This window comes from Fusarium subglutinans (assembly GCF_013396075.1).
Source record: "Fusarium subglutinans strain NRRL 66333 chromosome Unknown NRRL66333_c0000251, whole genome shotgun sequence".
NCBI classification, from domain to species: domain Eukaryota; kingdom Fungi; phylum Ascomycota; class Sordariomycetes; order Hypocreales; family Nectriaceae; genus Fusarium; species Fusarium subglutinans.
The window spans coordinates 13334-29227 of NW_023502314.1; the positions used below are offsets into that span (position 1 = coordinate 13334).

A 15894-nucleotide genomic window follows, 5' to 3' on the forward strand; every position below is an offset into this window, starting at 1 on the left:
ACCAATGTCGAATCAAAAGAAGTTCTAGTTACTAACAATGGCAGACATTGACATCGGAAGCAGGCCCGATGATAAGATAAGATTAGATAGGATACCTGATCAAGTCATCGAATTATCTGCAGGTGAGAGACCACGTGATGCCCCTCAACGGAATGTGGGTATGCTAGACCGCTTCGGGAGGCATCTTGGAGTAGACTTGGATACCCATGACGAAGTCCCACTAGCCACCGTAGCTTAGGGAGAGGGAGATCCATCTCTAGAGGAGACCAGACAAGCCCAGAAACGGTTAATTACGCTACGGTACGCTTCTCATCTCAACGCCGACAGGACAGGACAGGACGACTTTAAATTCAGAGGAGGCCCCCTTGACCTGAACTCTTCATCAACCTCTTGGCGTCATTCTTGCCCTATTTTAATACATACCCTCCGCTGTCCTCTGACTTATCACCGCGGACTCCTTTTCTTCCTCTTCTTTTTCCTCCCCTCTTTCTCTAACCCCCACCATACAACATCTATCACCATGGATCTGAACCCCAAGTACGACAACTATGATTTCCCCATCAAGGGCCCTGAGAAGCAGGATGGCCACGCCGGGTACCTCACAGAGGACCAAATCGCCAAGCTTCACCAGTTCCGCATGATGCTCGAGTCCGAAGGTTGCACTGATCGATTGGACACCTTGACTCTGGTACGAGATATACCTTAAACCTAGCTACTTAAGCTTGCTGCTGCACCCTGGACAAAAAGGGCCATGTAACGCGACACAGCAAATACTGACAACGTCTTTGTCTACAGCTTCGATTCCTCCGAGCGCGCAAGTTCGATGTCGAGGCCGCCAAAGCCATGTAAGATTTTTATACCCTTCCTTTCCACCTGATGGCGGTGGAACGAGAAAATGTGCTGGTAGCGACAGGGGGGCTGACCGCCACTATAGGTTCTTGGATACTGAGAAATGGCGAAAGGAGGTTAAGCTTGACGAGACTGTGCCTATCTGGGACTATCCCGAGAAGGCTGAGATCGGAAAGTACTACACTCAGTTCTACCACAAGACCGACAAGGTATGGCAAGCCGGTGACGACGAGGGATAGCCATCATGAGAACATTTGTTGACTAATGTTTTTTTCCTCATACAGGATGGACGACCCATCTACATCGAGACTCTTGGTGGTATTGATCTGACCGCCATGTACAAGATCACCAGCGCTGATCGCATGCTCTTGAACCTCGCTGTCGAGTACGAGCGCGTCGCAGACCCCCGTCTTCCTGCCTGCTCCCGCAAGGCCGGCCACCTCCTCGAGACATGCTGCACCATCATGGATCTCAAGGGCGTTAGCATCACCAAGGTCCCCCAGGTCTACTCCTACGTCCGACAGGCCTCTGTCATCTCCCAGAACTACTACCCCGAGCGCCTCGGCAAGCTGTACATGATCAACGCCCCCTGGGGTTTCTCCACCGTCTGGAGTGTTGTCAAGGGCTGGCTCGACCCCGTCACCGTCTCCAAGATCAACATTCTCGGTTCTGGATACAAGAGTGAGCTCCTCAAGCAGATCCCCGCCGAGAACCTTCCCAAGCAGTTCGGTGGCGAGTGTGTGTGCCAAGCTGGCTGTGAGAACAGCGATGCTGGTCCTTGGCACGACCCTGAGTGGGCTCGTCCCGCTTGGTGGGAGAAGAAGCAGGATGCCAACGTCATCGAGAACAAGGGATCTGAGATTGAGGAGCCCGCAAAGGCTCCTGAGGCTGCTCCCGCTGCTGAGGGTGCTGATGCTACCCAGACTGCCCCTGCTCCCGCCCCCGCTGCCGCTTAAAGAAGAGTATATGTACCAAGGTGAAGGATATGGAAGAAAGATAGACGTGCGGGTTTGCTACGTCTTAATATAGACCACATATTTTCTCTCGTTTACCATGCTTTTTTTCAACAAATGGGGTTTGAGAGGATATCTGAGCGAAGATATATATATGGTAAAAACACGTTGGGGGAGTGTATAGCGAAGCGTGACGCGTAGGGAGCACAAAAAGAATTTCTTCCAAACCACTTCTTGTTCTGCTCGATGCATAAACATGCTCATGTGGACGTTTTATTTCGTGTCTGCCTAGACTTATGTTAGATGCTGGCTGAGGTTCCTGACTATGGCTGCAATAGTTCTCAACAATAGACGCGGTCTCGAGATTTGTGTTGTAAAGTGTGAAGTGATATTGCCGATTAATTCAATCCAATCCAATGCGCCCCAACTCCCTGTTCGTAATACACTGATCGCCGCCCTGGGTATATATGCAATAAAGACAAGGGATGTCTTTTATCGTCCCTGCGTAACGACATACTCGCCCGCCACGCGTGCTCTCTCCATCTTGGCCACCACCGCAGGCATATCGCGCTTCAATCTCCCCAGACCCTCAACAGCTCTTCGAAATCCTTTCTCCACGCCATCTTGTCTCTCCAGTGGTTGGACGTCCAGATCCACTTCAGCGGCCTCTGCTATAATCTGCTGTTTTCGAGCTTCGAGCATATCGTCGTCGCGCTTTAGACTATCGCGTAATTGCTCTGCTTGCGCCTCGGCCGTCGTAGCGGGCACCGAGCGTTTCAACGCTGCAACATCCTCGAGAAGCTTTTCTTCTTGTGTGATTAAATCTGCGACACGCCGACGTTTGCGCGTATCGAAAGGCTCGTAAACGGTATCGGGCTCGACGTTTGATTCGGAAAGGAAAGAGTCTGGGGATACGGGGAGGCCGTTTATCGAGAGATTTGGAGAGGCGAGAGAGAATGTCTTGTCGATGTACTGGTTGTTTGTTTGTTAGGCTTGTGTCATGAAAGTATATCGAACAAGAGATAGTACCTCGTTGACGAGCTTTTCTATCTCATCTCGATATTCATCCCCTCCATCATTACGCACTGCCACGGGAAATGCTTGGTTGAGATGTTCTGCGGCTGCGCGACGGACATTGGCGATTAGATACGAGAGATCCTCGGGTGTTTGCAGCTCGATCTTGCGCTGGACTTGGGCGACGACAGATTCAGAGTCCATGACTATTACTCTCCAAGGGGAGAAGAAAAAGCAAAGTAAGGAATAGCTGGAAGAGAGGGGGTAGTTAGTAGAGGAAGGGTTGTGCTATCAAGGTGCTTGACGGTGAGTGCCTGCCCCGCGGCCGTGTTTAGTCAATTGTTTACTTTGAAACGAGCGCCGACTCGGAAACGGAGACGAGGCTTATCTTATCGCTTAATATGTCACCTCCAACCAAGCAGACCAGGAATTTGTAAATACGTTGGTGATTTATTGTGAGCTGAACTTGCAAATTACGCCGATATTTTCATTCAAAATAACGTCATTATTCCATCAATCGTTCTTATATGTCGTTCCAAGCTTGTTCGCTCACATTGTACTCTGAAATGAGAGTTCTTCTGTTGACTCCCTCTTGCTCCCGCTTACAGTAAAGCAAGATTTTGTCCATGGGAGCACCTGAAAGCTCGGCCTCAACCTCACTCATTCTGCGCGACTCTGGTAATAATGGTACTTGATAATCCAGATCGCGCATTGGGGTGTTCAGCTGAAAGTCATCTCCCAGGTCAACACCGCTGTAAAAGTCCCCTTCTTCCAACTCGACCACCTTTTTGGCGACACATGCTGCGATATGCGCATCCCAGATGCCTTCCCGATGAGGGCTTGTTCTGAGGAGTTTGATTGCTTCAGCTCGGATGCGATGGACGCGACATTTGACTGCTATGAAGTAAAGTGGCGGTATCCAGCCCATGTCGATGATGGACCTGGGCATACAAGTTGTCATGATGTACAGCGGCATCTCGTCTTCCAGTTGATAATGAAGCGACAGTTCCCATAACTTTGTAAGCTCTTTGAGGAGCAGGATGAACTTGTCGGTGTAGGTGTCGTATATGGTCTCGTTATTGCATATGCAAGTCTCAGCCATAACGTTCGTCATGGCGTAGTGTATCCTCAGAATCTGGTATGCCTTTTGCAAGTATATGTTTGAGCCACCTGGTCGCGCTCTCATGAAATCTTGAAACATGCCATGCCATTGTGCGAGTCTTGTCTTGACGAGTTGCTGGGCTGTATGGTCTGTTGCTGTTATTGTCTGTTGGCGAGCTCGGTGAGTAAGATGGAATATCTGGTTGTAAACAAGCTCTAGCCCTTTCCAAGCATCGTTGAGATTAGCGAAAGATTCAAGAAAGCTCTTCTCGGGGTTGTGAGCCGGCTGTAGGATAACGCATGAATGGTGGTACAACAGTCTGAAAAGCTCAACCTGGATATGGAGCCTGGACAGGGCCTCGACTATCCAAGCATCGGTCGACTCGTGACAGGGTTTCAGTGCCAAGATGCCCGAATTAGCCTCGGGAAGACCCTGCATTTGCCAAAGAATGTCAAGCCCGTTCTTCAGGTGAAGCTGTGCCGTAGCGAAGTGGCCCCGGAAGAACTCCAAGCAGACAAAGACAACACAAGTGATGAGCGCCACACGACACGATTCCTTATCTTTGGCGTTGAAGTGTGGCTGCAGATGTGCAATGGCCTTGACGTACTGCTGCAGCGTAAACTGCTCCTGTTGGTTCATCTGCGAGGTGGGCGAGTTCCTATGTATGTCCAATGTCACAACACCCTTCTTATGCGCCGAGCTGAGTGCAAGCAGGGCATGTAGCACGGCGGGTTCTCTAGACCCAGCCTGGAAGACGAGGGTGTTCCAGAAGCCAGAAGAGAAAGTGGCGGAGATCTTTGTAGACGTGCGACACTTGAACCAGTCAAAGTAGAGCTTCTCGTTTGCGTTTAGAGAGAGGACGAGGGTTGTGTCTAGAGGAGGGCCAAGGGTGAACTTGGGCCGGGACTGGGACTGGGAATATTGCGTAAGAGCGAGTGATCCTCCGCCCCAGATTCCGTATCCGTCGCATGCTCGACCAGTTGATAGACATCTCTGACAGGCTGGACGGCCTTCGTCACATTTGACTTTTCTCAATCTAAGTCATTAATCTGTGTTCTCTTCTCTTCTCTTCTCTTCTCTTCTCTTCTCTTCTCTTCTCTTCTCTTCTCTCCTCTTGTCAAGTACTCACTTGCATGTCTTACAGCCCGATTTGACCTTGGATTTTCCCTTCCGAGCCATTCTACCAAACAATCTAGCAGGGAAAGAAACGGAGTTGATTTGTCTGCTCGGAAACCTTTGGATCTGCTTGATTATATCAATTTAAGCGGAGATGGCATTTTGGGCGTCGTCCAACGTACGTGCCCCTGGAGCTTATAAGTCGGGAATATTCTTGCCAGGCCCGCGGGTTGGGGGCGCTAATACAGGGACTACGTACTGAGCGTGCCCTGCCACCCCGCGGACTACTCCGCTGACTACTATAGGTAGATCGTCATCCGTATCTGCACTTCCTATTGGTTTGCTCGGAAACTGCGAGGTCTGATTGGTTCAGATAACAAGTGTCAGAACCTTGGGTGTAGTGTAGGAGTGCCAAGATAGTACTTATACCTAAGTTTGCCCGCTTCGGAAACATTTCAGAGTCTGTGTATGATGTAGTTGAGCCCGATATAAGACCTGAGAGACTATCACTACTTCATATGTTCATTGTCGAGTCCAATCTCTGTGAAGATGTATGATAACATCGTGAAAATGGGTCCTACGATAGCCGATCTTGCAGTCAACAACTATGAATTTAATTTCATGCCGGATAACCAGTCCAACAGAATAAACAAATCCAATCTTGAGGCTACTCAAATCCTTATCATCACGTCAGCTAAGAACAGCGCATCGGGCCCTCTCGTCTCTCGCGCGGGCGCGGGCACCGTGGGCTTAAGTCGTCCAACATATGCAGCTATCCCCAGTCAAGATGAATTATTTTCGTTCCTTGACCACTCATATGAGGCAGATGTAACGTTTTGGGATAGTGCTGAGTAAGTTCAGAACTCTGACGGCATCCAAATACCAGCTAACCACATGTAAGCTGCTATAACGATTACGACGAAATTATAGGCGAGTGGTTCGAGCGAACTGACAAACGAAGTGATGTCTTTCTTGCAACCATGCTTGAATATGATATTTGCATCAAGAAAATATGGTCTAAGAGTGAACGGCCCTTGCATATTGAGTCTATCCATCTCTATAAGTATAGAGATATCAGCAGAAATTCCAACTATAACTGCTATAGACCAACTTTAGGACCTATTTATATCGAAGAAGAATAACTCACAGGGCCATAACTATATATCAAACACCAAAAGGCCCGATATATCGACTCAGCCTCCTCTTCACTCCGACCATCCCCTTCTCGTCAATAACATCATGTGCCTTCAGAATATCCAAAATCCCATATATGAAATCCTTACCATCGTTACGCATCTCAACCTCTGCCAAGCTCCAGAACGGCGAGATACAGGTCATGTTCACAAGACTCTCCAACCACTCTGCGTTTACTATACAAAGTTTCCCCGAGGCGACATGGGACGGAAGCATACGTGGGTTATTTGGATGCCGATATATCCTGCAAAAGTTGCCGCGGGGAGCTCGAATGACTTCGAAGTTTTGCCAGAGACGAGTAACTGTATCGTAAGCGGAGAGTGTCCATTGAAAGTCTCGGTCTAGATCGGGGGTCGAGATTGTGATGAATACTTGGATGGTACGCGGCGAGCACGAGGCTGGACGGCTACTGTAAAGACGATATTCGCGAGACATAGTGACTAGCAGATTGGTGTGTGTAGAGTTGAGGGACTCCAGGCCTGAGAGAATCGCTCCATCTTATAGGTTGAGGTTCGTTGTGACCAAAGGACAAATGGATAACAAAGTTCCTTGATTAGAAGACTTTAATTGTAAACTCCACGATTCAATGCAGCATCACTGGTGAAATCAACAGCCCGTATAATCTGAGTAAGAGGATACATTGAGGTCAAACAGAATCTGAATCAGGCTTCCCTTTAGTCTGTTTGTCACAAGTTAGATGATTTCCATCACCCTGACAAGTTACTCAGTGAACGTCTCATGCTCCCTACAAACAGCAACGCCCTTTCAGACTCAATGATAAGTACCTGCACCAACGAGGCTATTCAACAATCCTGTAATATACTCATAGCTGCACCAAACGTCTCGAGAACTCAAACCTGGATCCGGATTGGCAATTCTGCATCGCTAAAAGACTTTGGGGACTTGATAGTAGTGCTGAACCAAACATACTCATCACAGATCAAACGCCAGAATCGTCCTGGAATACATCAACAGGGTTCCAATGATTCTTCCGGTCGTCATACCAATCTTTCCACTTCTTACAGCCATCATTGACCTGCTTCAACTTCTCCGGAGTCATCATCTTCCTCAGATCCTCTTCACGCTCCATGATCTGCAGCGCCAAACCACTTGAAGCGTGCCAGGCAATATGGCAGTGGAACAGCCAAGAGCCAGGGTTATCAGCCTTGAAGGCAACTATAAGGTAACCTCCGGCCGGTATCAGTGCAACGTCACGTCGGGGTGGATTGTCGAATTTGAGAGTGACGGGGTTGTTTGGATCATTTTATCTGCGGAGAGTTTGTGCCTTGGGCGAGCAAGGCAAAGTCGTGCCCATGTAGATGTAGCTTGTTAATATCAGTATAATTACAGTTCTATCAGCACAGTATGAGAATTGGACTGGACTTACCGGGTGCGCAAGAGACTTGAAAGTCTTGTTGGTGCCAATTCGATCAAGCGATGGAGCCGTGATGACGAGATAGACCCAACCATCTCTGTTCTCTGCTGGAACAATCACATAATCGTCGGGCCATTCTTTCGTTTCCTCTAGTAGGGTGATAGTTGGCTTCGGGAAGTCGAGCCAAAGAGGTCGCTCGCCGAAAGCCCACCAGCTGAATTTGTCTCCAGTGTGTGGTCTATCCTTTACTTTCTCTATACCAAGCTCAAGATCTTTACTCCTGTCTCCTATACCTTGTTAGCAAAGGATTACCATGTGATTTGAGTTGGCGCTGACTGACTCTCGTCAAGTTTTATATGAGGTATTGACCATGGAAGGACGGGCTGTAAATTCTCATACTTCTCGTCGGTGCAGTCTTTGGTCCAGTTGTCTCTCCAAGTCTGAGGTACCTCCGTAAGCATTGAACGAGACATGTAGGTCGATCTGACTCACCAATTCCGTTCATCAATATGCTATTCATCTCAGGGCGAGTAGGGACACCCGTTAGTTCTCTCTCCCACTCCTGGAAAGCACTTCGATGGTTCCAACCTGTGATAAGAATAGGATCCTTCGCTTCATCATAGTGAGCTGATGACGGTCCAAAGATAGTTATAGGTCCTGCGAGACCGTCTGCATATTGTAGAGAGTAGTGACTGTGATACCAGGAGGAGCCATACTGAAGGGCGCGAAACTCATATGTAAAAGTATCGTTGGGGGCAATGGGGCATTGAGTGACGCCGTTGACGCCATCCATCTCCATGGTTCCGTTCTGCCTGATACCATGCCAATGAACCGTGGTGCCGTTATATCGCAGCTTATTTGTGACGTGGACTCTGATAAGATCACCCCAACAAGCTTTGATCCACGGGCCGGGGTAGGTTTGGTTGAAAACCTTTCCATACGGATTGTCGATGCCGTCGCCGTTGATAGTCTTGTTATCAACTACAAGCCAATACTGTAGACATGGGTCAGTGAAATGTCTCAACTTTGAGCAATAAAAGTGATTGTTACCTCTCGAAGCACTCCAGGTGGATACATAGTCTCATAGTCAGTATGAATACTGAAATTGTGTCCATCAGAGCTCTTCAGCCAGCAGTGACGGTTCTCTCGAGTAGAACATGACTTCCAGTCATTTCCAAGCTCAGGATACTTGCAAACGAAGTCTTCATCTGGCGAATCAGGGCCATTTGGTGCTGGGAACTTTGGATAATTCTGAGAGATCTGGCCATTCTCAAAAGATAGAACGGGTTGTTCAGAGCCACCTCTGATATCCTCGTGGAATGGAAGTGAGAAGAAGGTGACTGTGTAGACTATGAACGTCTTGCACGCGTTGTAGAAACCCATGTTGGGCAAATGTCGACTGATGCCCCAGTGAAGGTTGGGAATATGAAATCTACAACCTACTCTGGACTCTGAACTCTGGAGCTCGAATGAGATGGTGAATGAGAGAGGACAAAAGATTCTCAGAAGGAGGGCACCCTCCATAGCAACTTTCAGAATTGAGTTTCTTGTTTCTTACGGTCGTTTTCTTCTGAGCTTCGAGTATGTGACAAGCCATTTCACAACTTACACAATACAAAATCATCCGTTTGTAGTCCCATCACATCTCTTTTACTCACCCTGATCGAATCCCGTGGCCATATTCCAGCCATGACTCGAGCCTAGTTCTGTTTCAGCTGTTGAAGCTGTCCAGATCTGGTCATCAGCCGTACTCTAGCTTGAGCCACTGCTGCTTTCCCCTCATGCATTGGAATGTCATACGAGAGCGTTACCATAGAGAAACAGAAGATATCTCCGCTTCTGTAGAAAAAACTTCAAAGCTAGACTAGTTTGAGTTTGTCGTCCCGTCCCGTTCCGTTCCGTACAAGTTAGTGAGATGTCGTTGAGGTGATGCATTCCTTCGTTCGTCCTTTAGCCAGCCTCAATCGCCAAATTCATGAGAAGGAGCACGTAAGCCAGACAACATGGGATCTAGAATCTGAATTGTCTTCTGTTGCTCTACAGTTTTGGTGGTCAGCTAGTCTCTGTTTGTTTTGACGGTTGAACGAACAAACAGTCTGGCAACGTGCTATCCCCGTGGCTGATTTGTCAGAGAAGACTCTCAACTCGTCTGACTCTGGTGCCCTTCAACGTTGTCATAGTAAGTGCATTTCTTCGCCTCTAAAACACCGTCAATGTTGAGAATTCGCCACGTCATGAGTGAGTATTGGTCACTACCTCGAATGCTAGAGGTGATTTCAGGCACAAGGTCGGCACGGAAGAGTGACACCGCCTGAAGAAGTGTCTGTTCCAGCTGCTAAAATCAAATATTTGTAGTTCATGTCTCGATACAGTCATTGACCTTCCATTCACACATAATATTACCAGGAGCATTGTGAACTTGGAGACCTCGGAAATTCATAGCCACTGGTGCCATTCCATCCATTAGAGTTCTTTCATCTGATGATCTTCAAGGCTGTCGGTGCAATACATAAAGCACTTCTCGATACATGGCTAACAGACGGACGAGACTAAGTGATTTATCACGTGCTGATATGGGCAAATTGTAGGTGATGACCAGCGTGATGTAGTCAGCATGCTCACATCACAATTACACAGTGGTCATAAAAATTCGTCAAGTCATGAATTCGGATTGATAGAGCTATCTTTGAGCCTCTCTTCCTTTCATATGATTCGTAGGCGCACATTTCCCGTGTCATCCCATTCAACTGCACACCCAACTCCGTCCATCTCGTTCTGTCCCAGAGACTACCTATACATTCTTATTGAAACAACAACCAGCGGACCTCAACACCCCGCTAACCATTTCTCAAAACTTTTGTAACATGGGCCCCAAGCGCTGGGGCATATATGAAATTGAAGTCCTTAGATCTTGGACTTGGCGGCGGTCCAAGAGGCGATAGCGTCCATCAGAGGGGGAGACAGGGCATCGTAGGACTCGAGGCCAAGGTCCTTGAACTGCTGTCGAACCTCGTTGGCCTTGTCGGCAGGGAAGCCCTGCTCAATGATAGAAGAGACAAAGGCAGCGAACTGAGGCTCTTGCCAGCCCTTGTCGTCAGAGAGCTCGACGTGGACAAAGTCGAGACCCTTGAAGGGGTGATCGTTCTCAATGCGACCGAACAGGTGGACACCGCAGTCACGGCAGGCGTTTCGCTGAATAGCAGCGCTCTTGTCAACAATGGTGAGCTTGTCACCGTTGGCAGTGACCTGGAGCTGGTCGCGGGGGATGACAGCGACGACGGAGAAGAGAGCACCATCGGGCTTCCAGCACTTGGAGCATCCACAGGCGTGGTTGTGAGCGACCTGGCCGCTGAGGGTGACCTCGACAGGGTTGGAGGAGCACTTGCAGCGGAGCTTGCCACCAGAGAAGTTGGGAGAACCTTTGGTGATGCCGTTCTTGAGGCTAGGGTGGAGGTTGTGAGACATCTTGGAGGCGGTTACTGAACGGTAGATGGAAGTGATTACTGCAGCAGCTGATACTAAGGCGGCGGCGACGGCGATGGGAGTTTTATTCTTGGAGATGATGTTGCGGTTAGAGGATGAAGCCATTGCGAAGGGGAAAAAAGAAGAGCTGGGGAGAATGGGATGGACAAAGACTTTATATACAACAAGATTTACGATAGACAGCCACAGGCGCCTGTGTTCAGTTATGTACTCTGATCCCCCGCAAAACGACATGTAACAGACGGTAATTTTGACTGCATGCAGCCATAATCGGCGGAAGCGTAAGCGTCGAGACCGAGATGCCGAGTTATCACCATTGTCCTTCACTGTGTGTCTAACAGTCTAACTGTCGCGATGGCGTTTTGCGGGGAATGAATGACTGGGCCTTGGGCCTTCAGGGACAATCGGGGCCTGGTCCAGGGTTAGGCCGACGGTCATCGGAAGCCGATTCCGTGGCCGTGCCCACTGATAGCTCGCTGATAAGATAGATAATTAATGCCTGAATCTGGAATGACAAGTGAGAGCTGAAGACAATAGATACTACTAAGATAATTGCTTTTAGAGCAGAGGCTTCTAGAAGTGTCTGATACTGTGTAGCCCAACATCGGCTCAACGTCCGCCCGCAATGCAACTTATATCGAGGGGTAAGCAAGACACAAAATGATAGGATAGGATAACCTTAGACGATCGACGACCCCTCTCAAACGTCGTAATCCCAATTCTGGGCGTTGTCACCCCCGTCTTCCTCTTCCTCTTACTCATCATCTGATCGGGGTAAATATATGCGGTCCCGGCAAATACTGATGATCCCCCCGGATCCCGTCCCGAGGGCGTCTCATCTAAGCTGACCGTCTAGCATAGCAGGCAATTGATACCTGGAGATAAGATGCCTTAAGACCCTCCCCTGAATTTTAAAATCATTTCCAGAATTGCGTGATGGGGGATGCTCGGAATTTTGGAGACCCCGTTGTCGGAAAAGTAGTGGTATGTAGAGTTCCGAGATGCGCCGTGGCGTGGCGACCGCGGTTAAGCTGCCAAGAGGAGGGGAAGGGCCAATGCCAAAGAAGGAGATATATACTTTTTAATATACCGTATTCGCAATATTTTGTAGGATGGCATCGTGTGGTTAGGTTAGTCTATGGAGGTGATGGTAGATGCCGATGTCAGGAGCCGATGCTGATATCGTAGTAGACAGGATGGCAAGGGACGGGCATTATTCGCAGTCTAGCAAATGAAACATGGTAGGATCAATGACACTCTCTATGAGGAATCAAAAATCAGCCAGGAAGAGCCCTAAGTATACGCGTTTCGAGGGATCATTTCGGAAACATGGAGAGTCCAAAAATACGTGATCGTCTGCAGCCTATCAAATGGCGACCCCCAAAAGTAACCCCGACCAACTCCTCATCACCAAACCTTGGCCCATCTACAGCGAAATAACAGCCACTACGAAATCTTGCTAGTAGAGCTGGACTTGAACCATGTCGTGTCCAGCGCGTAAATATGCCCTCCGCAAACCCCAAGGCCACAAGCTACCGATCCCACGATGGCACCTCGCCCTCCCAGATGATGTCACCCATGTCTGCACCGCGTACATTGGGGTTCAGATACATTCTGATGCTCAAGACGCTGATATCGCTCGAAATAAAGCTACGGAGACGCTCCAAGCATGGGTGAAAAGCGATACTGGGCCAGAGGCATACGAGACATTCGCGGTCATTGATGGATGTGATGTCCAAGAATCGACAATTTGGGTGTGTTATTGGTCAGACAGGGCCAAATATGAGAAAGGTCTCGATGGCCTCTCACTGAATTCCATCTACGCCCAACTACCAGAAACAGGCCGTGCCTCGGTGGGCATCTGGCGAGAGGCCTTCATCACAGAGTGTTCCCGCCTCGAAACCAATTACTCAGGCCTTGATTATCTCCCTGGTCTCGCAAAACTCCCTGGCGCAAGTTTTCCAGAGCATGAACTCTCGGCGTATTGGGGCGCAGCAAGAGACAGAATCCCCTCGTCTGCCTTTGATCTCTTCCCACCATCAAAGCCAAACCTGCCAGTCACAACCCCTGCGGGTGTTGGCCAATACCTCATCGGAACAAATGATGAGAACGTAGCTCATATCCGCTCGGGACAGTTTTGGGAGAACTGCGGTCAGCAGGAAGCAGACTCTTACAACAGAATGCTTGAACCCAGTCTCCACACTGGCCTGCGATATCTTTGGGATAATTCACCTGAAACAGGTGCTTTGGGACTACGATATCTCAGAAATCAAGACCCTTCACTTGAGGAACCTCGGCCTCGAAAAGAGTCATGCGGCGCTGGCTTCTTCACGAACCTCGAAGCCCTTGAAGCATGGGCAAAGAGTCACAGGTCTCATCTGGCTATATACCGCGGTGCACTAACTCACTACAGGGCCTTTGGGGACGAAAGGAAACTCCGAACGTGGCATGAAGTCTCTATTCTGAGAGCAGGAGATGCACGATTTGAGTATCTGAATTGTGTGCGTGAAACGGGCGTGATTCGAGGCGTTACTCTCAAGGCAGAGAGTATCCAGCAGGAAGTCTGTGTGTAGGATTCATAAGCAAGAATACTCAGATTTCTGGCCAGGGCATAGTGTTATATATGAATTCAACTCTGTATACCAGTAAGAAGAGTGGTGTAGTGGTATACGCCCTAAAACCTATAAACCTTCTCTAAATCCGAACCTAAAATCCTAAAAGTCTCACCCACTGCGCCACTCTTCGTTTTTGCAGGTCGCAAGTTCGAATTTACAGAAGCCATTCTTTTTGTTTGAGCTATCGTGGGCATCTCAGGCTTTTGTGTTGTCACGTCCTGGGACGTCAGTCTTGACCCATTTTTCGAACGTAGTAGGCTCCAACTGGGTCTTCAGCCATGTAAGATCCGCACCATAAGATCTCTCACCGATGAAACCAAACATGGTGTTCAGGTCCTTGACCATCCAGATTATGAAGCGGGTCAGAAGGCCATAAGTGACAGGGACGCCTTTGCCGGTATGTTTGATGAAGATGTCGTCAATGTCCTTGAAGCTCAGCTCCTCGCTAGCAATCGAAAGAGCTTGGTTTCGAATTCCGGTCTTATCAGGACGGACGAGGCCTTCTACAGCCCATCTTCCAATGTCTTTTTGTCACAGTGACTTGCATCTTCTTTCCGTTCATGTTCTCTCTCCAGCCCGTCATGCAAAGTTGGCCTGGGAACCCCCACCAAGCATTATCAGCGAACCAAGTCGGGCGAAGGATCGTGTAGCCCATGTTGGAGTTAGAACAGGCTCCAATGAGATGCTTCTCGATGAGGAATTTGTCGGAGAATGTCTTGCAATACGAAGGATCCTTATCGCTGAGTTCACGGCCGCCGCGATCAACAGAAGAGTACACAAAGTACGGAATACCATTTCTGACAGCAGAATCGATAAGCCCCTTTGCATCGCTGACTTCAGTCGGTCCATGGGCTTGAGCGAGAAAGATGCCTGTTCTGGGAAGGATGGCCTTGTCTACTTGTTGTAGAATCGCTTCGGGGTTGTTCAAGTCGCCAGCAACAATATTGATATCTCCGTACTTCTCACGGAGTTTGACGGCTCCTGACCCAGAAGCTTGGCGAGTCAGTGCATAGACTTGCTTTGGTTTTATTTTGATATCGGAGTAAGTGAGGAGGGCATCGACGGTTGCGCCACCTTGACGGCCTGTTGCGCCAGCGATGAGAAAGTATTCAATAGTGGCTATGATGATAACTTGAAGTGCTTATCTGTGTGTGTTTGTGGGGGACTGGAATTATTGATATTTTATCTTGATTCTTGTTTTATACTCTATCGAAGGCACTCATATCTTACATGGTATTCTTGGATATTCTAGATTTGAAGCAAGGCATCGGTAACGTTAACACCACACATTTCTTAGGCTGATTAAATTACTAATATGGGCTTATTCTGAGACCTGTCATAATCTGCATATATTTAAGCCCACGCGGCCGAAAAAGGTTCTCGCGCGCGGTAAGAATAAGCTCATGATGAGGCTCGATCGTAAAGTGGAGTTACCCGCGCGGGTTGAGCCATCAAGGTCCTTTAGTCTCAACAAATGACCTCAATCTTAACAATTCCCCCTAAAGAAACGGGCAGATCTTGATGATGGGAAAGTAACAGATCTTGGCTGCAACTTAATCGACTTTTCCCACGATCAACGGGCACGAAGTGGACGAGGAACTACACCAATCGTCTTACACGGTGCACGAGATCTAACGCGCGTTAGAGATAGTGCGGGAACTTGGATGTGACATGGTTGATTTCTAAGCACAGCGCGCAGCAGCCACAGCAAATGGGGGGCGTGATACAGTCTATTATGTTACTTGCTGCCGATTGCAACATGATTGGGGCGAGAGGCGGCGGTATCAATAGCTCAGCCAGATACAAAAGTCTGTCAAAGAGGTGTGTCTGTAGTTCCATCACAGCAGCCACATTCCGTCTGTCCAGTCCACATCACTCCGCTCCAAACTCCATCGACTCCATTAGAAATTCATCTCTGTGGTGAGTTCCTTCGCCGTCTCCTCCAGAAGTGACTCAAGAGCACCTTCAACGGTCGTACGCTCAACGCTCTTCAACAAGACACTCCCATGCCCGCAGGTGTGGGGAGTGGCCACGCCGGCAACATACAGCTCGCCACGCTTGCAAACGAAAAGCTTCGTTACCGGCATGCTTGCGTACAGGGCGGCGACGTTCACTGGCAGGTCAGCTACGCATGAACTTGCTGGTCATGAGGCTGGAAGTGGACTTACTCTGGATGAGCTCCTTCAAGCGTAC

General features: G+C 48.8%; 6 protein-coding genes across 6 annotated transcripts; 2 read left to right on the forward strand and 4 right to left on the reverse strand.

Annotated features, from left to right (window-relative positions):
- Window positions 1-520: 520 nt before the first annotated feature.
- Window positions 521-1805, forward strand: FSUBG_12129 (sec14 cytosolic factor; the record flags this gene model as incomplete). The annotated part of the gene is made up of 4 exons (XM_036676887.1): window positions 521-688; window positions 796-845; window positions 935-1058; window positions 1134-1805. 4 exons carry the CDS (start codon window positions 521-523, stop codon window positions 1803-1805), a joined length of 1014 nt encoding a protein of 337 aa, XP_036532384.1.
- A 489-nt stretch (window positions 1806-2294) lies between these two features.
- Window positions 2295-3020, reverse strand: FSUBG_12130 (uncharacterized protein; the record flags this gene model as incomplete). The annotated part of the gene is made up of 2 exons (XM_036676889.1): window positions 2295-2774; window positions 2832-3020. 2 exons carry the CDS (start codon window positions 3018-3020, stop codon window positions 2295-2297), a joined length of 669 nt encoding a protein of 222 aa, XP_036532385.1.
- A 319-nt stretch (window positions 3021-3339) lies between these two features.
- FSUBG_12131 (transcriptional regulatory) lies at window positions 3340-5097 on the reverse strand (the record flags this gene model as incomplete). The annotated part of the gene is made up of 2 exons (XM_036676890.1): window positions 3340-4943; window positions 5061-5097. 2 exons carry the CDS (start codon window positions 5095-5097, stop codon window positions 3340-3342), a joined length of 1641 nt encoding a protein of 546 aa, XP_036532386.1.
- Window positions 5098-7168: 2071 nt separating this feature from the next.
- Window positions 7169-8986, reverse strand: FSUBG_12132 (laccase 2; the record flags this gene model as incomplete). The annotated part of the gene is made up of 4 exons (XM_036676891.1): window positions 7169-7393; window positions 7616-7890; window positions 8096-8597; window positions 8654-8986. 4 exons carry the CDS (start codon window positions 8984-8986, stop codon window positions 7169-7171), a joined length of 1335 nt encoding a protein of 444 aa, XP_036532387.1.
- A 1521-nt stretch (window positions 8987-10507) lies between these two features.
- On the reverse strand, window positions 10508-11191 carry FSUBG_12133 (glutathione-dependent formaldehyde-activating enzyme; the record flags this gene model as incomplete). The annotated part of the gene is made up of 1 exon (XM_036676892.1): window positions 10508-11191. The coding sequence occupies one exon, from the start codon at window positions 11189-11191 to the stop codon at window positions 10508-10510; it is 684 nt and encodes a 227-aa protein (XP_036532388.1).
- Window positions 11192-12567: 1376 nt separating this feature from the next.
- On the forward strand, window positions 12568-13659 carry FSUBG_12134 (phenylacetaldoxime dehydratase family; the record flags this gene model as incomplete). The annotated part of the gene is made up of 1 exon (XM_036676893.1): window positions 12568-13659. One exon carries the CDS (start codon window positions 12568-12570, stop codon window positions 13657-13659), a length of 1092 nt encoding a protein of 363 aa, XP_036532389.1.
- Window positions 13660-15894: the final 2235 nt, after the last annotated feature.